Source organism: Harpia harpyja, chromosome 4 (assembly GCF_026419915.1).
Source record: "Harpia harpyja isolate bHarHar1 chromosome 4, bHarHar1 primary haplotype, whole genome shotgun sequence".
Taxonomy (NCBI): domain Eukaryota; kingdom Metazoa; phylum Chordata; class Aves; order Accipitriformes; family Accipitridae; genus Harpia; species Harpia harpyja.
The window spans coordinates 70,340,255-70,366,035 of record NC_068943.1 but is presented as its reverse complement, the minus strand read 5'-3'; the positions used below and the strand labels follow the sequence as shown (position 1 = coordinate 70,366,035).

The 25,781-nt window shown below is 41.1% G+C and overlaps 1 protein-coding gene across 1 annotated transcript; it reads left to right on the top strand.

Moving 5' to 3' along the window:
• OPRM1 (opioid receptor mu 1) lies at nucleotides 1-25,781 on the top strand. The gene is made up of 4 exons (XM_052784684.1): nucleotides 1-416; nucleotides 15,337-15,689; nucleotides 16,623-17,143; nucleotides 23,344-25,781. The coding sequence occupies exons 1-4, from the start codon at nucleotides 88-90 to the stop codon at nucleotides 23,380-23,382; spliced, it is 1,242 nt and encodes a 413-aa protein (XP_052640644.1). The 5' UTR covers nucleotides 1-87; the 3' UTR covers nucleotides 23,383-25,781.

Below are 25,781 nucleotides of genomic sequence, written 5' to 3'. Positions count from 1 at the left end.
CCGCCGCCTCCCCGGCACCGCAGCGCACCGCGCCGGGTATCCCTCGGGCGCGGAGAGCCGGTGGCCGGGCGGACGCCGTTGCGCGCCATGGCCGTCGCTTACCTGCTGGGCAACGGCTCCGCGCCGCTCCTCGAGGTGCCCTTCGCCGCCAACGCCTCCGCCGCCGCCTGCCGCCCCGCCGGGCCGCCCTGCGCGGCCGCGCCGCCGGGAGCCTGGGGTAACGCCTCGGCGGCGGCGGGCTGGAACCGCTCCGAGCCCTGCGGCGGCGCCAACGGCAGCGCGGGGGGCGGCGGCCCCTGCGCCCCCGGGGGCGGCGGCCCCTCCGTGGTCACGGCCATCGCCATCATGGCCCTCTACTCCGTGGTCTGCGTCGTGGGGCTCTTCGGCAACTTCTTGGTCATGTATGTCATCGTCAGGTGAGTGCTGCCCCGCCCTGCCCCGCCCCGCCCCGTAGCCCCCGGCCGCTGCCGTCGGGGCGGACGTCCCGCCGCGGGGAACCGGGCTGCGGGCCGGCGTCCCGGCGGAGGATGCTGCGGTCCCTCTCCGGCGGGCGAAGGGCCGCGCAGGGGGGTGCGGGGGGACTCCCGCCCCCGCGGGGAAAGGAAGGAGGCTTTTGAGAAAGCGCCGGAGCGGGCGAGCGGAGAAGAGAAACTTGCGGTGGGGCCGTGAGGAGCGGCCGGGCTGGGCGGTCCGTCAGAAGCCGCTGCGGGTCCGGGGACGCTCCGCGCTGCAGCACCTCTGCGAGCTGCTCAGGTCAACGAGGCCTGACTCCCGCACCTGCCCGCTGAGGAGGGAGGATTTAAAGGGACTTGAGCCACTGCCCGTGAGCGGGTGCGGGGTCGCACACGGACACCCGGCACACAGCCACGCGTCTGTCCCCCCCACCTCTCTCAAACGCACGAGCGAAATGTAAACGGCACCGCGGCTAAACGCTTCTCTCTGTCCGGGTCTGTAGATCTTCAGCCTCAAGTCTTGATATATACGTTTACAGTCGTATACATCTATAAACGTATGTATACATACATGCGTATACACGTGTATAATAAATACGCCAGGACCGCGGCCGCTATCCGTAATCCCGGCTTTCCGGCTGTGCTGCAGCATTTCGCAACTTTCTCGCCCGGAAGCCCACCCGGGCTTTTACAGGTCACTCACGAGTGTGTCTTTCACGCCGGAGAAACCCCGTGCCCCTAAATCGGCGGAAAACGGGCGAGAACGAGATTACAGGGCTCCTCCGCCCGCCTGGGAGCGGGGCGGACGGCTTCCGTGGGGGAACACCGCCACCTCCCGGGAGCGGGGCGGTGGGACGCGGCAGGACCGGGTTGACCCACCTTCTCTTCCTTCCCGGGTGCTCGTCGTTTCCAAATCAAACCAAGCGCCCCGGCGGGCGCTGCTGCGGGGGCGGGGGGCGCGCTCCCTCCCTGCCGGGGCAGTCCCGGCACTTCCAGTTTCCCCAGGTCTAGAAAGCGTCCTTTTTCCCTCCGAACGCTAGGTTTCCCATGGGAGTCGGGGTAGCAGCCGTCGGGCATAGGTGCCCTGGCCGCTGGAAGCTGGCAGGCAGGAGCAGAGGTCGGTGCCCAGCGTCGTTCGCAGGCCAGCGGCACCGGGGTGGCTTCGTGGTGGGTGCAGCGCTGGCCATGAAAAGCCGTGGGGTGAGGAGAGCGGTCAAGGTAGTGTGCTGCGGCACGGCGGGAGGACGATTCCTTCAGCATGCGTTGGGGATGTCACTGCAAAGCCTGTGCAGCTCGTAGACCTAATGCGAACGCAAGTCGTCGCACCAGTGGTTCGAATGACAGTAGTTCAGAAACCTAGTGGGTTTAACTGTACTTTAGAGGCTGTATTTTAAATGCACAGAGCTTGGGCGATTCTCTTCTGCCCTGTGGTTTTGGTCAGTCCGAGACTGAAGCTATCATCTGTGTCAAGATACAGCTGCAGAAAGGCTTCTGAGCAGGGGCATGACTGCCATCGGCTGAGCAACATTGAATGCATTCCTCTGGAAGAAAAAGCAGATGCGCAATGTAACAGAGCCAGGATAGCTGTCAGCAGAGAAATAGGCCACAGGTTGTCCCTGGAATTATATATTTATATCGAGCATAACCCATACTGGGTTCATATTTCTTACATTAATTAATTGAATTACACTTGCACCACAAAGCCAAATTGAATGAGGCGCTTGCATTTAGATTTCTATCTCAACAGAGTATCTTTCCCTGAGATTACAGCTTAAACAAAAGCCAGAAGCAAAAGGAGAAAGCAAAAATATATTTTCATTTTGCAGAGGGAAAAAAAAAAATAAATGGCTTCTCCAAAACCATTCAGGAATTCTATGGCAAAGGCAGGATCAAACCCAGGTCTCCTGTGCAAGAACAGGTTTTGGTATGACAGAGTTCCTTCCCAATTAATACCATGCAGCTGTTTACCAATTCAGGATGAAAAAGAATTTATGTGTTAATGGTTGAATAGGCTCTGTGGTTTAAGCAACATAAAAGTGCATTTCCCTTCTGTGCTTCTCCATAGGTTTAGAATATCTGGACAGCAATAGGGAACTCTTTGATTTACTTCCTCTTGCAAGCTATACTAACATGGCAGTATTCCCAATCATATAATATGCATCTATGAAATGGTGAGCATATGTGCTCACATTCATGTATCCTTGGATCCAGCTACAGATAGGAGGCAAACCTTTCACTGGATTGAATTTGGCATCATATAAAGCCCCCCTTCTTTATCTACCTTTCACACCACACCTGCTCAGGAAGAACAAAATGTTGAAGTTCATATTAATTTTTATAAGAATTGAGACTACTAGAAATAAGGTTTTAAAGTTATATTGGTACCCAGTTTGCCTTGAAAATACTAAGAGTTGGGAGGTAGGTGCTTAGATATTTGAAACTCTGTCCCAACTCACCTTCCAGAGTCCAGCCCCAGTGAAAGCAACAGCGACTTCATATTCAGTGTGCTGCATGCTAATATCTCATGCTTAGCTTCTTTAGAAATATTTTTTTAATAATTATTATATTATTCTTATAAACATTATTATTCTTAACAACTTTTCAGCCTGGAGCAGATCCATGGGTTTGGAGCCAGAGCCATGCAAGTGCTTGCCTGATGTGGAACTGTCACTATCAGTCCACAATGTCACCCTGTTACTCCAGCTGGGGCAAACAGGGGTCAGAAAGTGGACATGTCCAACAAGGAGTTAGAAGTGTAATGTCATTATCGATATGAAAATCAGGCTCTTAGTGCAAAACAGGTCCATCGATTTCCAATTTATATACATGTTACTTTATAATTAATGCATTCTTATCCACGCTCTTCATTTTCCCAAATGGTTCCTGTTCAGCTGAGTACTTTCATCCCTGAATTAATATTTTAGTGTTACATCCGTGGTGTGTGAGGCTGAACCCCATGTTACTAACACTGAGCTGTTTCCCTTGTCAAGTACAAAATAAATGCCTTCTGAGTGACAGCAGTAATAGTCAGGTTTTACTGCCAGCCATGAATTTCCTGTAATCTGAAAAATCTGTGGATCATTTTTATTATCTATTTTCCTCATATGCTTTGTATAAGTGTAAATTACTAATAGGAACACAGACTTGTTATGGCTATGTCAACAGCAAATGCTACTTCTAGCTGCTGCAGAGTAAAACAAGACAGTGTACAATTAGTACCATGTGGTATTGAATTAATTTACCCAGTAATCTTTAGGCTTTTCTAGCTTTCTTGTCAAGTCAGTGGGATATTAGTCACACGTTAGAGTGGGAAGAAGAATATGCCCTGTGATTAAGGCAATATGCTAGAAAGCTGTAATAGATAACGGATGAAAATCTTTAGCGTTGCTGGTCTGGAAGAGAGGAATAGCTCTTGGAGGCCCCAGTCCTCCACGATGCCAAGTGCCCTGAGAGGACTGTAATTCCACCAACAGCTGCTAAAGTCATTCAGGTTAAGAGTGATTCCTTAATTGCTTTGCTATTAATTTTGTCACATATCATAAACAAAGGGGCCTCGGGTTCTCCATGATCCTTTGCAGGAGGAAGGAAATGTCTTGTTTCATTAGAGTAAATGATTAAATGATTACTCTGCTTAAAAAAAAAAAAAATTAAAACAGGGAAAGAAGTCCTCTCTGAAACGAAGAGATTTCTTTCTACATTTCTCAAAACAGTCTCTTAATAGTGTTTTGAAAAAAAGAGCTGTGACTGAAACATCATCTAATCTGGAAAGACTATGCAGTAGTGAAAGCTCTGGTTACTTCAGCTTGGCTCGCTCACGCTTCAGGAAAACTGTTTTACCAAGTAGAACAGAATTTGGGATGAAATTTCAATTGTAGAAAGAATTGATATCACCAGAGGAATAAATACTCTCACATACGTGCACAGAAAGGGAAAAGTGAGGGGTTTGGAAAGAGGTCATAGCATATGAAGCAGAGAGAGTCTGTTTAGAGAAATAAAGTGAAAATCATCACAAGCTTGAAAGTGGCTGAAGCGAAGCAGGTTTTTCTAAAAAAACTTCTTTGCAAGGTGATGTGGAGTTTTGGGTGCAGTGTGAAAGAAGGCCTACCGCATCTCTTGTAGCAGCATAGATCAGGGTAGAAACCAAGAAATGCATAAAATTCATTCTTTTCTTTCCTGTCCGCAGCTGCATGAACTTCTCTGCATTTGGATGGTATTGCATGTGCAAATGGGTGTCCTGCCTGTTCCACTGTCCGCAAAGAAAAGGCTCCACCCCATTGCTAAGAGCTTTTAACTTAAGCCACAGCAGCCTTAACCAGTCATGTCAATTATGAATTGATAGTGCTCACCCGCACAAGTCAGAGCTGATCTAGGACAGAACTGAGGGAGTCAGGTCAGGCAGGAACAGCACAGAAGCTGAATTAAATGAGCAGCACGGCGAGGGGGTGACCCTCGGCATCTTGCCTTACAGAAAGGCAGGTGACCCTGTTTGCACACTGTTTGTGATGAGTTTGCCGACCTCTGCTAGTGGGTAAATGTTTGACTAGCAAGCAGCTCCCCTCCTTCCCCCAACATCAAGGGAAGCAGACAGATAAAACAGCATGTATACCTCTGTATTCTCTTCTGTTTTTTTAAATTATATTGATACAGACATGGTCAAAATTTGGCCAAAAATACATGAGCCTGCAACCTGGGTATAACCCCCATCTCCCTGAGGGAGCAGAGGTGACTGTGGGATGAGTGAGGGCTCTGCAGCCCCACGCTCGTCTCCAGGACCCTGTGCCACCCCGTGCCTGGCCCCGGTCCCAGCGAGTTCTTTCCTGCGGGACAGCACGCCTGTCCCAAGAGGGCAGACCCCCTTGCTCTGCTAGCGGCTACCACCGGGCACTTCTGGGCAGAAGACATCCCCTCTCACTCAATTTCTCTTGAAAAAGCAGTTTTGATTCCACTGTATTTTTCCCGGAGTATCATTTTGGTAATGGCTCCCATGAAAAAGTGTTAAAAACTTCCTGATTATTTTTTTTAATTTCCTTATAAAAATAAGTCAAGTTGTACCAACTTTTCATGGCTTCAGTAAATAAAATATTGTAAGCACATATTGTTTATATGATGTAATTATTAGCATTGTCATGTATGACTAGTGAGCTAATCAGCTAACATAATCCTGAAGTACTGCTTTATTTCATGTTAACTTAGAGTATTTTTTCAAACATCAAGGCATAGCTTTTGCTGAACACTGTTGATAAGCTTTTATAATTTTTCTAGATCAAAAGGTGACACATTTACAAAAATCTGAAACATAACATGATGTAAGCCCAAATGTGTCAGAATCATAGTCTAGCTTACTAACCTCTTTTCCAGCCATAACCAGCAGCTTAGTCAAAGAGCAGAAGAAATAGGGGCATCACTGTCTGAGAATCCTTCTAACAGTCTGTTAGACTGCAGAGAGACTTTCTGAGCTGCAGTTTGCATTTATTCAGTAGGGTTTTGTGGACATTTCTAACACGCAGCAGTCCCCAAAAATCAGAATCAAAAATAAGGTTGGAATAAAAGGTCACAAATATTACCACTTCTAAACTAAGCTGCTTTGAAACAAATGTTCTCTAAAGTAAAATTTCAGAATTCTGGAACATTTTTGAAGATTCTAAGGTGCTTATTTTTAAGCTTAGGTGTTCTAAGATGGATGTTGTAGAGATCCTGATTAATGGACGTTTAAAAAAAATTATTTATTTTCATTATGATTCCAAGTGAAAACAAGTTTTCAGCCCGTGATGATTCTCTTCAAAATACAAATTCACTCATTATAACTATATTTTTTAAAAACCTGAAAGCAACTATTTTCTGAATTGCTGTGGTTAGGCTGATCTCAAACAAAGTTTTTTTTATAACCATCTGTGCCACCTTTGGTTTACAGCATGAAGTTTGGGTTTATGGTATTATAAGTGGGGATGCTATCATTATCTTTCAAAGCCCCTGCTCCCTTTTGGAAGTTGGCTTTTAATGGTGTTCACTAGCAAGGAGTTCCACAGCTTAGCCCAGCTGTGTTAAGAAGCATTCTCATTCATCCATTTAATGTTAAACACTTTTAAATTTTATTTATATTTCATTTGAATTTACGTGATGAAAAAAGGTAGGGATGACAGACCATAGCTAATCAAGTAACTGTGAAAGACATGAAATAGCATATTTTTTCCACCTTCTTACCGAGAAGTGTTCAATTATCAGCTATAAGATCTTGTATCTTAGATCAGGAATAAAACTTCAAAACAAAAATGTTTGTGTAAAACAAGCATCTCCTTCTCATTGTGTTGTATGGAGCAATCCCAGCTGAGAGAAGTTTTTTTCTTAAGGGGGAACAAAGAGCAGGTATCTTCTCGTGTTTTCCCCTTGCACAGTGCTAACCTCTAGCACTGGGATGTGCTGCCTCTGTACAAAAATGACCCAAGAAGCCAGTTACCCAAATCCTTCTCATAAGGTGATGGTCTCAGTACCTCCCTCAGAGCCCCAGAGCCAGACGCAATCTCATCCTTGTCACATGGAGACTAAATCCACAATTCCTGGTATTTTTGATCTGGTCTTCTCAAAACATAATCGTGCTCCTTCTTTCCGTCATGCCTGCTTTTCCCTTCCCCCTGTCACAGGCAGGTGTTCCCCTGCATTTATTCTCCCTCCAGTCCCTTTGTCTCACCTCTGTCGCTCCTTTCCAGATCACACTCGACAGCTTTGCTAGTCAATCCCAATCTCTTGTATGTGAGAGACCATACCTTTTATAGTTAGCATTACTGTACATACTGTACAGTCTATAGCCTTTCCTCAAGTCCCATGCTACCTCCCTGAAACCCTCTGACCAAGGGGGGATTACCACTGCTGTTCCCCATCACACCTTTGAGGATCTCACATCTACTAGTGGTAAAACTGCCTTCAAAGGCTTCCCTGCCAGCTTCCCTGCTGAGCCGGGGATGTTTCATGTACAGTCCTCACCTGAGGTGATCAGTCTACAAATCAGAAGGAGGGAACAAGCACCTGGAAACCAGAGAAAATAGCTGTTAACTTGTCCCCCCAAGAAAAACGTCACCGCATTTATCACAGATGTAGTCAGTAGTTTTACTCTCAATCGCAGATTGGGGCAGAGGGGAGAAAGTTGAGTTGAAGGCAGCAACAGTTTTCCTTTCCATGTGTTTCTAGCAAAGCAAAAACTTCAGCAATAAGCACCCGCTGCTGAATAATGGCAATATATTGGAGTTAGCCTTTTTAGCACCATTGATTTATTCGAGAGAGATGTGTTACACAGTAACTGCAAAAGCAGCAACCTTTACTGGAGACCCATACATGCCTCGGCACCAAGCAAAGAGAGACTCAGCTAAAGGTGGTTTAACAAACAGGCCAGATTAAGTCCTGAAATAGTTGGCAGATAATTTTTCCCCCATTTAACTAGGCTGGAAGGGAAGGAAGTGTACCAGCGATGACTGTTTGGGCATTGGAGCATACACATTACTGTCATTTGGTTTTTATCATAAAGTAGCTTTTTATGGTGTCTGGGAAAAGAAAAAGAAACAAGGGTAATAGGAGTTATAAGACATTGCAACATCTTAATTGTTTTTGTGGCAAGTTGATATGAATATATCTATAAAACCCTGTTCTTGGCTGGTTCCCCTCCCCTTTTTGGAAAAAAGAAGGAATGCATCACATCAGCTTTATTTTGTATGGATTTCTGCCAGGATATTTTACATATACATGTAATTAAAAAAAGGCATGAAAATAATAAGAGAAATAATAAAATAGTTACCTGTTATGACTGCTGTGGAGTTTGTGTGTTCTGTCCAAAGTAATCTCCTTGCTCGTTAATCCCCTGTCAGACATCAAGGGAAAGGACGAGCCTTCCTCCCCAGAACAGCTGGTTTTCCCAAAGAGGCTTGTTTTGTTTTCTCTGGGGAAGGACTAAACTCACTGAATCAAACTAAATAGCAGAAAGAGGACTTCTACATGATGCCTTTCAGTAGCAAAAAAGCACGAAGAGCCATAAAGGAAGCAAGTTAATATTAGCCCAAAACCCAACACAGTACTGTAATTAACTGAAAACAGGATGAGTCAGATGCCCTCCCAACATTCTTGGTGCCACATCATTCCCAAAAAGACCAGCACCAGAGTCTGAAGAAAGTTGACTCTGCCTAAAAGGCTTTCGTTTAGCTCTCCCTCTCCCAAAGCTGAGGTCTGAGAGAAGTTGCTAATTGGTTCTGAGTACAGGAGAAACAGCCCTGAGCCGGTGCTCCTCCACAAGAAGTGGTGTGCTCTGTTTACTTCTGCCTGGGTCCTGTAAGCAAATACTGGTGGGTCTGCACATACCTTGATGCTGCCCCAATGCAAGGAAAGGACAAGCTGGGAAGGCAAAGATGCTAGCAAGATAACCCGAGGGAAGTAAACTTTGGTGAAATTTTGGCTTGATTTCATTTGTGCTATGGAGGAGAATAAAGTGAAAAAGGAACATGGCAGTGGGAAAACAAAGTATTAGGGAGAAAACAGGTAGCAGCTGAAGCAAATACAGTCAGCAGTTTTCTGCCCCATGGTCAAATCCACATTCAGCACATACATTCAACCTCCTTCAGAGGATGGACATCCCCTTGCCAGTGTGTGAGGAAGGGAGGGGAAGGCTGCTCCAGCATAATGTATGGGAAGGCCTTGCTGTGTTCCCGACCGAGTATGTCAAATACCAAGACCTTGTGATTTTAGATCTAGTACATTCCCTTACTATGTCATGCCTTGACACCTGAATCGATGCTTGATATTCGTATGTTTTTTCATCTCTCTAATTAAACCGCCATCACCAGTCACAGCAGTGACCGGGTAGCAGCGTGTTGGGAGTCAGTCTGCAAGGCTTTAACAGGGGAAACAACCACTGCCTCTGTCTTTCTTAAAGGCAGTGAAATCTTCCTCCCTTCCCCGGTTCAGCTTTTACCCCCAAACCCAGGATCAGTGCAGGAAGTAAGTGAATGTGCTGCAAATTGCACAGTTGCACCGTAACTAAGCGTGGACATTTTCTGCTATAACGTTGTACCTGCTGGAGGGCTTTTTTTCCATTTGTTGTTTGTTTGTTTGTTTGTTTTCCCTGAGGGCTCATTATTTGATCTCTTGTATATGATCTCTTCAGAAGAACATAAATCAGAAGGATGAGTAGATTGTTAACCACAGTATGGCACCTCCAGTCTGGGTGGCCTGACCGCCTAATAACATGTCAGGGTTGTACACAAGTTTATGGTGCTTGTACCCAGAGCTTGAATTTAATGGCTTAAGGCATAAGCATTCTGAAGTATCCATGAACAGAAAAATCAAAGACTAAATCTTCAATCTGATTAAATCATATGCTCCCAGACAGGTAGGTTAGGCTCATCCAGAATATATATGACTTCAAAACTTTAATAGGTAACGGTCTGCCACAGCACATGTCACAACTGTGGCTGAGATACAGTACGAGTCTTTCACTCTATAGAGACCCACTACCATGCAAAGAAAGAAAAAGGACAATAAGATAGGATGGCCATCATTTAAGTCCATCATTTGAGACCCTTTAGCTCAAAGGTACTTTCCAGAATATGGCCTAGCTGAGAGACTTAATTTCAGTGTCAAACATACTAATTGGATTGGCAGAGAGAAGACATTTCTGAGGGTTTGGGGTTTTTTTTCAGACCGTTCTGAATATGACATGACTTTGTCAAAGCTTTAAGAGCTCAACGAAAATTGAAAGTACCTGATATCTCAGGAAAGCACATTAAAAAAAAAAAAAATCCCTCTTTCCTACTGTTTTTGAGTTGTGTATACAAGATGCACGAGAACAGCCATGGAAATAAATGTTCATTTAAATTGGTTCAACTAGGCATACTTCACATGTTTTAATCTTCCCACCCAAGGAGACCGCAACTAATCTAACCTATGCACATAATGATTCTTCATTTGTTTAACAAGTCATTTATGCAAGAAGAACATGAATTTGAAACACGAACCTAATCTCCTCCAGCGTCAACAAGAGTTATGTCAGGTTGTCTATATGCAAGACCTAATTGCTGGCTGTTGTTTCTTTCAGCAGCCAAACTATTTTCATGAATGACTGCTTTCTGCAATGAATCTCCTGTAATTAAGCCAATTTTTCATATATTTTGCACTGAACTTAAACACAGATCAGTTGAACCAGTCTTTGTCTCCAAATTAACATTCTGTGGGCAAAAACTTGCATGCCTTTGTGTTGCCGAAAGTAGTTATTACCAATCTATCATCGACCAGCCCATTTCCTGAGTGCAAAAAGACTGTTTCTGCTTTTCTCCTCACTTGTTATTCAGATAGGAATAGTTTTCAAATTAATTTGTAATGGTATGTATTACTATATTCATTGGGCTAAACATGGACCCCCTCTCTAGCTTCTTTGCACCAGCCTCGTGGTACAAGGATACTATAAAACTGATCTGGTACAGAAAGGCTGAAGGGTCTGGAGGAGGGTATAGTTCAACAATCCACATGGATGTAAACAGCTTGTCCAAGAAGCGGTAGGGACAAGACTCAGGTGGCAGTATACCAACTGTGTCTATTAGGCTTAGATAAAGTGTGATGCAGACTAAAAATTCCGTTATTTTTTAAGAAAAGGTATGGTCTTCATGTTATTTTTCTTTACTTTTGAGCCATGGAGGATTAAAGGAAAAGACTCTTCAAAAATTTTGGGGGGTGTTAAGGTGGAGACTAAACCATTGGAGTGGGCAGGCCAGAAACAGAGCTGTGGCACGTCTTGCAGAAGGAGAGGCACAAGCGTGCTCACATCTCTCATGTTGCACGACTGTGAGGTGGAAGGGAAGGTGCTCATGGTTCCTGCCCAATATGCTGTTACACTTTGTGCAATGCAGCTGGGGGGTCTCTCTAGTTTGGTGAACCTTTTATTTGGTTTGCAAACTACAAGTGGCCCATGGGCTGCCAGTTGAAGAAGTCATTTCAAGACTTCCTATTTATCCTTGAATGCTAGGAACTTAGTGACTGAGTAGGATTCTCGTGCTTTTCACTATTGTTTTTTCTTATTCAAAGCAAATCCCAGTTGAGTGGACCTCTACAGCTCAGATCTTCAAACTTCAAGTATATTTTAAAGCTTTGCTAGGTCGAAGATAAAGGCAAGGCTGAGTTTTCCCTACAGAATTAAAGTATATTCTTCCTGTTGTACATCTGATCTACCATCTACTACTACCAACAAAAAAATGCTTCATAAACATAGTTGTTTTATGATACAAAACCTGCACTGAGGAGATAGAAAGGGCATACTAATGGATGTCAGTATTATAATGAGCATAATGAATTTGAATATGTATCAAGAGCAGTATGGAGCTAAATATGCACCAAAAAATTGAATCATCATGTTTCTCTATTAGTCTTTCATTGCAGAGTTATAAAAATAGAAGTTATGTTGCCCAAAGCTAACTTCTGTCTTCACTTGCAACCTTGCTCATTGTCATGCAAAATTTAATATACTTAGTGCTTTAGATGCTGAAATTTCAATGTAATCTAAATAACAGCATTCAGATTTTCATGGGTTTGCATTTAAGCCTCTTTCTTTACACATCTGGACATTTTTAGATTCTCTAGTGACCTTGAATGAAACTGTGAAAACAGTATCTGTTAAAAGATTACATTTATAAACACAATACCTTCGGTATTATAAGTCATACAGATATCCTGTGACTTTAATTACATATAAAATCCAGTCCCTCTGAAGTACAGGAATGACATCACATACACATCTATGACTGTACAATGGAGATGTTCGTGCTGCTTGTTCAAATATGTAGACTGATGCCTTGGCAAAAGCTATAATAACAGTTAAGATCAAGGATTTGAAGAGCTCAATTTTGAGGGACTGTTATTTTTCATGCTGTTAAAATTACTTTTAATCAGTTGCTTCAGTATTTACTTTTTCATACCAAAAAAATAATCCTGGGGACACTGATAATCTACTTATTTGGAAAAATACATGTTTAACAAAATGTACCTTTCAGAAATAAGCCCTTTATAAAATCTTGAAATACTTACTACAGAGAAACACCCAAATCCCATAGAATTCACTGAAAAGAATATTGTGAATTTCAATAGGCTTTTGGTGATTAGGCAATTGTGGAGGTAAATACTTTCCATCACCACAAAAGCTCTGCTTCCTTTCTTTGTAAGAACAGCATGATTAGAAGTATAAAGATTACAGAGTACATGAAGCAAAATCTTTCATTAATAGCCAATAGAGCCCATTAAACAAAGTAAGTCCAAGAACTTTTAAGCTTAAACTGACAATGAAAGCAAGTTAGCAAAACTGAAAAATGTGTAGCATTTAAGCGGAATAAGGCCCATGCCAGTCCCAGTGAAGAAACTTTATTCCATTTATTCAGAGCTTTTCCCTGGCATGCTAACCTTACATATTGGCTGAGGTATTTATTTTTTTACTGTATCAAGCATTCCCTTTAAATTCTAAGAATGGCTTTAATTACTAATAAAAAAAACCATTATCATTATCATCTGATGATGTGCTCTCCAGACAGAACTGTGCCAGAACCATGTGTGATGGCAGCAGCACTGAGCAGCATACCTAAGCATGCTTTCTTGTCCAGCCATAAAGATAGGGCAATCACCTGAGGTCTGAGAAGGGATCAGCAGCCTGGGTGAGGGCGCAGGATCCTCATTGCCTTTCCTTGTCTGTGCAGAATTGTCACTGCTTCTCCGCTGCGGTTGCTGCCTGAGTGGATCAGACTGGAGCAAACTGGATATGTCTGCTCACAACGCAATCAAACCTCCAGGTTAGCTCACTGGAAACAACCTTAGCTAGTCCTGGATCTGTTGTCAGACCTATGGAGAAGATATTCATTTTTGATAAAGAACAGGAGACATGGCAAAAAGAGGGCTTAGTACAACATTTTCATTCCGAGTAATAGTGAAGTCAATAAAAAATGTCACTATTTTCATTCTCCTCTGCAAGATTCTCCAGCAAATTGCCCAGAAAATATTTTCTCCTCCCTCCAAACTGTTTTTAGAGCTGCAGCTTATTGTGTACCTCTCCCACACTGCAATCCTGTACATTTTTTCTAAATAATTCCCAGCAGAGAGAGGAATGGATGCTTGCAGCATCTACCTCTTCCTAAGTTAGTGTTACAATCTTGTTGGATAAAGGGAGTCTTCCTGTAAGAAAAGTTTTTAGGGTACTTTCAGAATATAGGTTTTATTTAAAACTTGGAAGTATCATACTCAGAACATACTTTCTCAAGACAGCAGTCAAGAAAGAGCTTGGATCTACTTGAAAATCTTTTTTAAAAAAACACCCTAAATTGAAATTAGGGTTGTTAGTGACTCCTTATGCACAGTGCTAGAAAATGAGAGGACAAAGCCAGTACAAACTTCTTCAGACGCTCATCATAAAAGCTATCTAGATGCATTCAGCAGGAAGTCTTCATTTCTCCAGACCCTACCAAAAATGTTCCAAATATGTGTTCCCTACACAGCCCTGTTATTGGGGTTTTTTTGCAGCTGACTCACGTTCTGAAGAGATCAAAGTCTGAGAGAAAAGAAACATGAAATACTGTATTTTACACTTTGTCTTCCCCAGCAGGTTGCCTGAAAGATCTTTTCAAATGGGCTATTCCTCTTGCAAATCACTCCGTAAATTGTAAAATGTTTGATCAAACACTGTACTTGTCACTTTGCAGAACAGAAGGAAGTTCTATCAAAAGAGCAAGCCATCTGAGGCCTCAAAAGCCAGGCAGTCACAGTGCCCTGCAACCTCGGCAGCAATCAGGACAGCAGAGCAGCATGGCCAGGACCATTACTTAGAGTGAAACATTTATTGTACCACTGCAAAAGTATAGCATCCCCGTAAAAAGTGGATCTCAAGTGCTACTCAGCTGACACAACAGACTTGAAATAGCGAAGGGCTCCTTAAAAATTTGATGAGACTAAGGAGGAATTTGGACTCTACCTTTAGCAATGCAAATACAAATTAAAACATAAAAAGTTCCTCCTGCTCAGCTGTGACTTAAGTGTGACGTAGTCAAAATTCAGGAAGTGGGTTTGGGGTTGTTAGCAGCACAGACTTAGGAAGAAGGGGGTGCAATAGAGGTTGAATACCCTCCTGCCGAAATAGGCACTGTGGAGCAGAGCAAGCGTTCCTACCTCAAGCAACAGGGCTGCAGCATCCACCTGGCGTGGTGGTTCTACTGATACATTCAATGCATATGGTTAATAGCATCTGTCGTCTTGGTTGATTGAAAGAACATCTGTCCAACTTACATTGTACATGGAGAATAGTAAAGCAATGTAGTAACCATCACTACAAATGATTTTAGAATTCTGTAATTATAAACAAACGAGAGAGTCTAAAAGCCTGAATTTTTAGACACAGTGGATTTGATAATTATACTGATCTTTTAGGTATTTATTCCCTAAGGAATTATATCATTACTACTCCACAACCTACAAATGAGTTCTCTATTTCTACAGACCATGGTTGCGATACTCAACATGACATCAGCAGATACAGAAAATCTATCCATGTAGTAGTGTCCGATATGTACAAATACAATTTTTTTCAGCTTCTCAATTTTTTAGCATCTATAATATTGTTTCTTCTATGTGTATCCTTTCTCTCTGCACAAGTTAAATTAATCTTTTCTTTCCTACACCCTTTAGCTAATGCCTCACTCAACTGCAGACATTATTGTAGATAAACCATAGCAAAGTCATTTGGTTAAAAGCAGAAGAAATTATCTTTGACAGTATCTAGCACATTATTTCACAGAAGTTTCTTATAGATGGTGCACTGGATTAAATTTTTTTTAACATTGTTCAGTTGTGGTCATTCACATGCTTTGCTGATTTTTTTTTCTAGGTACACGAAAATGAAGACTGCTACCAATATCTATATTTTCAATCTTGCATTGGCAGATGCCCTAGCAACAAGTACTCTGCCATTCCAGAGTGTGAATTACTTGATGGGAACATGGCCATTTGGTACCATCCTTTGTAAGATTGTTATATCCATAGACTACTACAATATGTTCACCAGTATCTTTACACTCTGCACCATGAGTGTGGATCGCTACGTAGCTGTTTGCCACCCAGTTAAGGCCCTTGATTTCCGTACCCCCAGAAATGCCAAAATTGTCAATGTCTGCAACTGGATTCTTTCTTCTGCCATTGGCCTGCCAGTTATGTTCATGGCAACTACTAAATACAGGCATGGTAAGTCTGGCTTTCATTCCCAAATTATTTCAATGTTTAAACTCCTTTCTGCATTGTTTCACTTTATTGTAGAGGCATTGAATTAACTTCTGACTTCCAACCTGTATAAAGCAGGTGTCGGTGCAAATGGACCCCATCAACAATTTTGCATCTGGCTGTAGTTGAATGGGGGACAGTGCTGTGCATGATGTCTTTTACAACAGGCAGCTCCAGCTTCTTCTGTGGGTCCATGCGAGTCTCGCTGCCCCACACAGTTACTGTAGTGTTTGGAAAAGCATCTGTGCCTGCCTGCCTTCTGCTGTGGGGCGGTTATGCACTGTCCTACAGCACAGAAGCCTGTGCTTTAGCCAGGATATTCCCACTGAAGTTGGCAGTCATAGATATGTTGCACCTAGTCTGGCAGGACGTGATACAGAGCAGAAAGCACATTCTGGATCACCGGTGCTCAAAGACCTTCCATGAAGTGACAACATCTCAACATAAATCCAAACCCGCCATTGTGCACAGTTACCAAGTGTCATATCATTTTCTCCATTGCCCTGAAATACCCAAACTCTCAGTGGATATGGTGGTTAAACCATCTTTCTTTTCACCAGGTTTTATACTGAAATTGAAACTGAGTCAAAGTTTAAGCATTTATGACAATTTAACTCTTTTTCTTGTCCAATATACATGCAATTCCAAGCAATAAAATAAAATGCAAAAGAGAACACATTACCTCAGAGTTTTTATAACTGACACTTCATACATGTTTTGCAGCACTGTGTCCTGTCAATGTTTGTGCCAATGACAGGTAACAGGTTGCTTCGTTTTACCTATTTACTTAGTAAATCTTCATATATTTGCCTACAATATTTAACAAAAAAGGTTCAGAGAAAAGCAAATTAAAAACTGATGTGCTTGTTCTTCTCTGCTGGTTTCCTTTTTCTCCAGGCTCTATTGACTGCACACTTACGTTCTCCCACCCTGCATGGTACTGGGAGAACCTCCTGAAAATCTGTGTGTTCATCTTTGCCTTCATCATGCCAGTCCTGATTATTACCGTGTGCTACGGGCTGATGATTCTACGCCTGAAGAGCGTTCGCATGTTATCTGGCTCCAAAGAGAAGGACAGGAACCTGCGGAGAATCACGAGGATGGTTCTTGTAGTGGTGGCAGTGTTTATTGTCTGCTGGACTCCCATCCACATTTACGTCATCATTAAAGCCCTGGTCAACATCCCAGAAACTACTTTCCAGACTGTCTCCTGGCACTTCTGTATTGCTCTAGGGTATACAAATAGCTGCCTTAATCCAGTCCTTTATGCATTTCTAGATGAGAATTTCAAAAGGTGTTTCAGAGAGTTCTGCATCCCCACTTCCTCAACCATTGAGCAGCAAAACTCCACCCGAGTCCGACAAAACACTCGTGACCATGCTTCCACTGCCAACACTGTGGACAGGACTAACCATCAGGTATGACTAGCAGTGGAGATGTCATCTCTGGATCCAGGCCTCCCGCTTGGAGATGACATGTATTCTGAAGTTACAGTTTATACCGATTTGTAGCTATTTGAAGGTCTAAACACCTTCAGGGTTATATCTGAAACTGGTGTATGCATACACAGAGAGCCCAGTCCTGCATAGTGCTAGCTGTTCTCTCCTCTAGTTGATGCTCAGAAGCTGAGGGCTTTCAAAGTTACCTTGCATGACTGGGTCCAGTGTGCATGCATATACAAAGCACACAAAACAGTGTCATTTGCAGGATATTTAAACAGGTGACGGCTTTAGAACTGGTTGGAGATTAATCACAGATTTCTCTATTCGTACTCCTTGTCTGCTGACAGAGACAGGAGTGGGACAGAATATAGATCTCTCCTTCTCCCATTGCAACAGTGAATAAAAAAGAGAAGAAACTGTATTTGTACACTTTTGATTGATGTACGAAGAAGGCCTACCTGGCCTTGTTTGTCCTGGAAGACATGCAAGAAGTAGACAAAGGCTTGTCTACATGCAGTTCTTGTATCAGATAATTATCTGTGTTGGCTAAGGTGGGTTTTGAGAGAGAGATATATATAAAAAAAATATATATACACACACACACGTTAAGGAGTATTGTGCCATTTTATCATTTAAAGTATACTGAGAATATACCTTTTCCCTGTAGAAAAAGCCTTTGAGAAGTAGGGATTTTAGGGCACAGAAGTTAGCAAGAGAAATTATTTTTTTTTTATTCAGGCTATTTTTGCTTAGCTTTTGCAAAGAAGCTCTTCTGTTACATGTTCAACATCCATATTCTGTGATTAGTCCTGAGAATTTCCAATCCCCATCCCTCAGTGAACATCAAGCAAAACATGAAAGCAAACCTTAATGTGCATGAAAGTAACTCAAGTGCATAACAAGCACTAGAAAAATTTGAGTCATCTCTGTAATTCATTAAAAGGAAGAATGAAAGGCACAAGCCTAGTTCATTCCTTGCCATATCACCTTTCAGCAATACACTTCGGTTGCTACTGCACCAGTTTCTCACTGCTGCCACTTCAGCCACAAGCTACCTGCCTCCTCAAGGTGCAGAAGTCAGTGCTTTTTTGCAAAAGCAGTTGCATACCTGCCACTCAGCTGCTCCAGAAAGCCCAAATCAGAACATTACCATCTCCAAACAGACAAAAAAGTAATTGTGCCAGAAAAGAGGAGGGAGCAGGCTAAAGGGAGAAGGGCTCAAAGGAGAAGCTTTGTTAAGCATCTGATTCATACATGCCAAACTGTGGCCTGTGAAATCAGTTAGCACCTGCTCATCTTACGCACATTTCGGTGGTGGAGCAGAACTGCCAAACTTGGCATAGGCACATACATAGATGTATGTATATACGTGTAGTATTTACTAGGTGTAGCGAAAATTTATTAGACAGATTCAGCTGTTAATAATGCATTTGTATGTAACCCTCAGTGGAGTCAATTTTGTGCATGTGTCTGACAACAGGATTGTATCTATATCTAGTACAATTCCAGCTTTTTACAGTGCAGTGTGTATGCACACATTTTTTACATTTAGTTATGTAACTTTATATTATTTTTAGGAGAGCTGTTGCCTTCTAAACTTCTACCCTTAGCAAAGATTAATATGGTACTGCCCAAAGGCTGACTGAAGTAAAGTCTATTTCCCTGGGCACTGAGCAAACACAGAATAGAAGATGATCTTTCAACCTACACCAAGAAGGGAGAGAGTCAGCTGAGGCAGGGATAGACCAAGCAAGTGAAATGAGCTTTATAGTGGCAATAACGAGGAAGCTAGTCTCATAGTTGGGTTCTTTGTTGGTTGGGGTTTTTTTCTATTCAGGGAATAGTGATGAAATTAGTTAAGAAGAGATAAAGCACATGTAAAGAGAAGTGAAGGGGAAGATGCTGAAGGGCAAGGGAGGTGAGAGGAAGAGTGCAGAGGAGAAAGGGGAACATCGGGAATGCAATCCGAGTGAAGCAGTAAGGAAGGAAACTGAAGCAAAGAGCCAATATGCATGGAACAAAGAAGGCATATGCAGAGCTGTAAGGGATTGTTTGACTGCCCAGCTTTGACTGCTTTGGTAGCTCTTCCTAGACACTAGCCATCAGTTTTCCCCAGGGCCAGGGAGAAAATGACAACACTTGGAAGCTTATGTCCTCATAGATGAGTGGATAAGGTCTCTTTGCATGGTCTGGTAACTGAAAGAATTTGAAGTGGCCATAAATGGACCCAATTTCACTTCCCTCAGCACCATCACTGCGGTCCATGCTTTGGCAGCTGCTGCTGCTGCCAGTGGTTTATTTCTGCCAGATGTGCTCTCTGGATGCTGACCTGAGCCTTCTCACTGCTGTGCTCCCTGGTGTATAGCACACCAGCTGTCAGGTGCAGTCTTTCTCACTCTCCACAATATCTATAGAATACGTTCACACCAAGCCATGTTCAAACCTGAATATTAAACTTCATTTACTTTTTCTCTCCAGCAAACATTTCTTTAAGAGACAACGTTTTTGTTGTCTGCTACTATCAGAATGACAGACAAGGTTGTAGGACTAATCTACACTAAAAAGATTCTATGGGACAGTACTTACAAGTGTAACATCTAGGTTTTTTTTATTATTGCTGTTTTTTAAATGGAGAAAGCCCTAGGGTGAATGCAGCTTTTGCTCTTAGGAAAGAAAAATGAAAGAAAAAAAAAAAAGAAAAAAAAAACCAAACAAACCCGTTTGCTCAAACAGTGAGCTTTTGTAAATTCTATTGACAGGGCATTCTTTTCACAGGTAAGTGCTTTCTGTACAAGAAAGTCTAACTAGTATATCTGTATTGATATGAGTATACTGACGAGCTCTTTCTTGTATAGACAAGGCCTCGGAGAGCATTTGGTATGAATTCTAATTGCAAGGCTGCATAGTACTTGGCACACTTCACGTCATTTTCAAAGAAACAGATGTTCTACAAGTTGCTTTTTTTGCTAAGTGAGAATTCTTTATTCCTGCTAAAGTTAATGAAAACTGCAAGCGCTCAATCGCTCAACAACTTAAGTCCTCACACTTTTAAACACTTAAAAATAAGCATTTACTGGTAGAAGGAACAACTGTATTTTCTCTCAGTGCAGAAGCAGTAACAGGAAACATCATAAATACTCATATTATTCTGAGTTAAGATACTGGCCTTTGGCCTACTCTGTGGCTCTTTGGCATTACCAAAAAGGTCTAGATTAAAAGTTTGATTATTGTTTTATCAGCATTTACAAAAAGTGGAAGAGCAGAACAAGTTCAAAACTCCTCCAGAAATGCAGCTTCTTTCAAATGCACAGAGTAACATCTGATCCATAACACTGATGGTGTGAGCATCTACAGAAATTGTACATGCTCAGTGGAGGAGCATAGTTCTGAGGGAGAAAAGACAGTGGTTAATCAGGCATGCAAAAATTGGAAGAGTTGTAAGACTGAGATGTTTCACGTCTAGGGGGGGATGTATCCTGTGTTACACTCAGCTAACTCCTGCAGTAAAATGCATAGGTTACATTTCTTCCAAAGTGAGTTTAAAGGCTTGGCTCACTTTAATTTTCAGGAAGGCATATGCAATCTTGTAAGTGCATTTGCATGAAGAGTTAAAATGAGAGTAAGAGTGATGAAATCCTGGAAAAATTGCTTGCAGAGCAAAACTGCTTACCTTGAACTTTACTCTTTATGACCCAACATTGGTAGGGAATGGTAATAAAGGACCAAATACTAGCTTTTGCAAATGGCTGAGGTTTTTTAATGTCATCGACACCAACCTGATTCATAACAAAGACCTTGACAAGTATTTTGAATTAGCTTTTACTTCAGGTGCACAGAGACTCTGCATTAATTTATCACTGAGATTAAAAAAGTTTGAATATTTTTCAAAATTTAAAATTCATTGATAAATCTTTTTTCCTGAAAACTGTTTTCCAAATACTTTTTTTTTAAATATCTACCTGTTAATAACAAAAAATCATAAATACTTCGGAAAATGGATTATTAATAATTATAGAAAACTAAAAAATTTGTTTCAGTGAGTTAGTTTCTTTGTGACCCATTTAAGTTTTTATAGCAGCCTCACCTGAATGTACCCAAGCAACTAAGCAAATTATGTATAGGCACATTTTCAGGACTATTTAGTCATCTTATGTAACTATTTTTTGTGTTTTTAGCTTCTGATGCTTTCTCCTTAACCACTGAAAGTGTCTAAATGCCATAATGGAAGCTGCAAATCCTCCTCATATGCTGAAAATGAGACCTCAGATATGCTCAGTATCAAAGACCAGAAGGTCTGGTATTTGTGCTCAGCCCTGAATGCTTTGCCCTTATTGCTTGGATTGGCAGCCACGTGTAGAAATAAAAAGGATATTGGCTTAAAGAAAAATTATTTTTAAGTTGAAACAAGGAAAAATTGAAAGCTAGTTTCACTTTAAATAAATGAAAAAAGTACTTTCTTACATTTTAATTTTCCCAGTGCTGTATGACAGATTGCAAACAAGTATGGGGAATGTTGGTGCATCCTATGCAGAAACATGACAAAAGCTGGGCAGATTCTGTAACTCCAAACCTTGGCAGATTCACATCTACCTGTAGTAATAGGGAATGGCCTTTCTGTGTATTTTTAGAAAGTTGATATATCTCCCTTGTAAATAATACTGTATTTCAATAATAATTATAAAGTATTGGTTTCTTATAAAGCCCATTTCTGGCAAGATAATGACATCTATGAAAAGCTTGTCTAAATTCAATAGATCCTTAAAAGTGGGCTTTCTTTTGTATCTGATTTGCACTGACATGGGCCCTTTGTGAATCTTCTAGGTAGCAGAGAAAACAAAATGTGTTTGTCAGACTATTTCATTAATGGAAACAAGAATAAACTATGCTATGAGGACAAGAACTAATTAGATGGCTTCTATGGTTGCCTGCATTTGTGGCATTCCTTAACCTGTGAATTAGAATAAACGAGGAACAAAACATTTCAATTTTTTCCTTAATAAATTAGAAAAAGTTCATTGGTAAAAAAATACAAAAAAAATGCTTCTATTTTATCTGATGCATAAAGATAAGCCAATATGGACTTCAAAATTCATTTCTGGATCTAGACTTCCCCAAAAGACAGGGACATTCACCTTTAGGATCGCGTCAGTTTCTGGCCAAAAGGAGCTGAGGAGAAATGTTCCCAATACAGAATAAAGAAAATCCCTAAATATAGCCTGTTAAATTGAACAAGTATTTGAGTTATGTTATGACTTCGAGAAATTTATCTCCAAATCAAAAGTCCTAACAGCCTCCACTCTGCCAAACGTGCTTGGAAAGTGATCCAGTTAGAAAATGCACTTTCCTTCTCCCTGCCCCCAAATCCTTACCCATGTCCCATTACTTTTACAGGAGCACGTTCCCTCTCTTGTCTCAGTCAGGCTTCATCCATGACTCTGCTTTCCTGATGATAAACCCTTTATCTGCAGTGTCTCTCACCCTGTTTTCAACAGGTTCTAGTGCTGCAGGACAGCATTTGCTGGGCAGTAAAAAGCATTGCAGGCCTTCAGGATGTGCTGTGCAGTAAGCAAATCTTCTTGATGAAAACATCTGTGGTGCTTTTGTACCTGTATGCAAATAGAACTTAACATGGATACTGTGGACTCACAGGGCTGAGAGGCTGTTGGGTTTGTTTGCTGATATAAGTCCATCTCACACAGAATTTAAACTAGACTTTAACTGCAAATCCAAAAGTTAGCCAATGTACCAATGTGAGCACAGAATCTATCATCTAAATACTAACTCCCCTTCAATGGCTACAAAAAGAATACAAGGAGGGAGCAAAATCCTTCCATACTTGTGTAATTCATAGAGAGTTCCCCTCTAGAAAAAGAACAACTGGCTTGGTATGAAATATATTCTAATTCAAATTTCAGATCTGCTAATGTTTCTTTGTCTTTGAAGGTCAGAAATGAAACTTTTCTGTGATCATTTTCTCTGCCTTTGTTGCTTCACGGCAAAGACATAGTCTTGTCTTACTCTCTGGGCTACATGTTTAGCTTTATACAGCAGAACAGTAGCTGCAAATGAGAAGTAAATTCGTCTTAAAACCCCACACATGCAAACACACACACAAACTTGTGGGTGGGAAGAAATCAAGTAATTGTTCATTGTATTTGCAATCTCTTTCCTTTCAGTTGGAACTTCAAGAAGCTGAAACTACTCCACTGCCGTGACAGGGTCTCCTGCCGCATAGCTCTCAAAGCAATTGCACACCAGTGCCACAGTGTCTCTGAGCAGTATGCTATGGGAATGTGTAGGATACCCTTTCCCTCAAAAAAATACTACAGAGGGAAGTGCCTGCTTTTCCACTCTGTCAAAAATTGCTTCTGCAGCACTTCTACATTGCACATAACAGAAGCATGAAACTTAACAGCAAGCAGAGCCAAGAGATACGGGGGCTTGCCAGGCACCAGTGTTCAAAACAGTCATGTTTACCAGGAATACATACATTAGTCTAAAACAAAGCTACTGTACCTGTAGTGTGATCTGACATGCTCTTGACAGGTTGGAAACAAAAGTTCAAGGGCTAGACAACTATAGTTTGAAAAACGAAGGTGAGCTTTTAATGATTGGGAACAATGGGAAATGAAATTGTAATACTGTTGGGTACTCAATTTACTCTTAGAATTTATTTGTAGAGGTGTGTTCTGTGCAGGTTATTTACGTGCTGAAGTCTGACAAGATCATCTAGAACAACACATTTGCAGTTCAAGAGGTCTTCTCTTAGAAGGATTGCATGTTCCACAATTTCAAAGGGAAAATATTTCTTTGAGTGCTCACTTAACAAAAAACAAAACTCCAAGCTTCACCTTCTGCTTCTGTTTCTCACATAAAAAATACTTTAAAATCAAAACAATGAGCTATGACTTCTTCTAGAAGATATGAGTAAATGAAAGTAATCCATGTTGTTATTGATTGTCAAATGATCCCCAAAGCAGCATAGACTCTATTAACATAAATTCCTATGTGAACAAAAATCTGGCTATAAGTCTGTCAGAGCTAGCACAGACTGATGATGACTTCTCTTTCAAGTAGTTTCTCAAATTTCAGCTGCCCTGTCAGCAACATTTTGAATTTATAAGTCATCGAGCAGTCCCTACATGAAGTGCTTGGAGCAGTTAACGCATTAGACCTTTTTTTTTTTTTTTTTTTTAAAAAAAAGAAGTTATGTTTTGCTAGACATCTATTTTTCTCAACCAAACCCATAATATGTTTGCTTTTCTAACTAACATAATATAGTCTGCGTCTCCATTTTGTATTAGCTGCTAAAACACATTAAGATTTATGAAAGAAATATTGTACTGAAGTAAATACCACGTTAGCTGTTTTCTAGTACGAAGAATAGAAATATCCATGTAGATAATTTGTGGTGCAATGGTATTTTCTAGCCATTGTTTGTTACTTGCTTTGTAAATAAATCATCAGTAGTTAACCAGGGGAAAATGTACTTTCATGAATTCAAGTGTATTCTAAGATACGACTCTATGGAACAGGGTTTGTTTTTTTTTTCTTTCTATTTCTGTAGCCAAAATGTATTTCTTATTTTCATTGTTAAATCTATGTAACTATTCACTTTTAATGTGAAATTGTTTGTTTCTGCCATTGACTGCATAATAAAGATTGAAGGCCAAATCCTTGCAAGTTGTAAATTAAAGTAATATTTGAGTTTCATCACTGTGTTGCAGCTAAATATGTAGCCCTATATATCAGCAGAATATGAAACTAGATATAGCAGAAGTGCCTTAATTTTTTTTTCCCTTTTCTGTTGAAAATTCCACTGTGCTGTCATAGGGATTTAATATTTAATTTTGTATTAGTTTAGCAGGACCTCCTCATAGCCATCATTAAAGTTTAAACCAGAGCTGTCACCATTCTAAGAGGCTTTACATCTAATTTTTAAACAGCATAAGATAGACTCTCAGAAGAATTTGACATTCTTTTGCACTACACAGCAGTATTATTTAGATAACAAGAAGAACATAGAATACACCAGAAACGCAAATGGATTTACATCATACAACGTCATTTCTATCTAACGGGTTCCGAGTAGTCTGCCATGCTCACATACAACCACCTCACAAAATTGAAACACATTGAATGACTATTTGACAAGTCCTAACTGATAGATCAGAAATATGTTTAATTAAACTTAAAATCAGTTTCATGACTAGTCAAAAATTCATCAGCTTTCACAGAATTTACATAATGAATTGAAACCATTATTTCACCTGTACTTAGAGTGGAATTAAGCTCACAGACAAAACACTATGATTTGCCAACAGGCAGCCTAATGTTTTTTAAGATAATTTCAGTTTCTACAGTCCAACAATTAATTGAGGAACCTAACTGTAAATATTTTTAGCAGTAGTATTGTTGTTGTAGCCTTGACAGTCTAAGGATATAAAGAAGCAAAATTTATCAGCAAAGCATTAGCAAAAATAAGCAAAAAGTCTTGTTTTCTTCCAGAAGGCTTGAATGTTCATTGGTAGTGCTTTGCAGTAAGTAGCATACTATTACACAACTTCTGTATCTGCATTGTAAACCTTTAATAAAAATGTTTGTGTTTCTTGTG

Excerpts from the sequence above, each read along its gene's own strand:
- OPRM1 (XM_052784684.1), top strand. The coding sequence starts at position 88 with ATGGCCGTCGCTTACCTGCTGGGCAACGGCTCCGCGCCGCTCCTCGAG. Across the intron at positions 417-15,336 it reads GTCATGTATGTCATCGTCAG|GTACACGAAAATGAAGACTG; the intron begins GTGAGTGCTGCC and ends TTTTTTTTCTAG. Across the intron at positions 15,690-16,622 it reads AACTACTAAATACAGGCATG|GCTCTATTGACTGCACACTT; the intron begins GTAAGTCTGGCT and ends CTTTTTCTCCAG.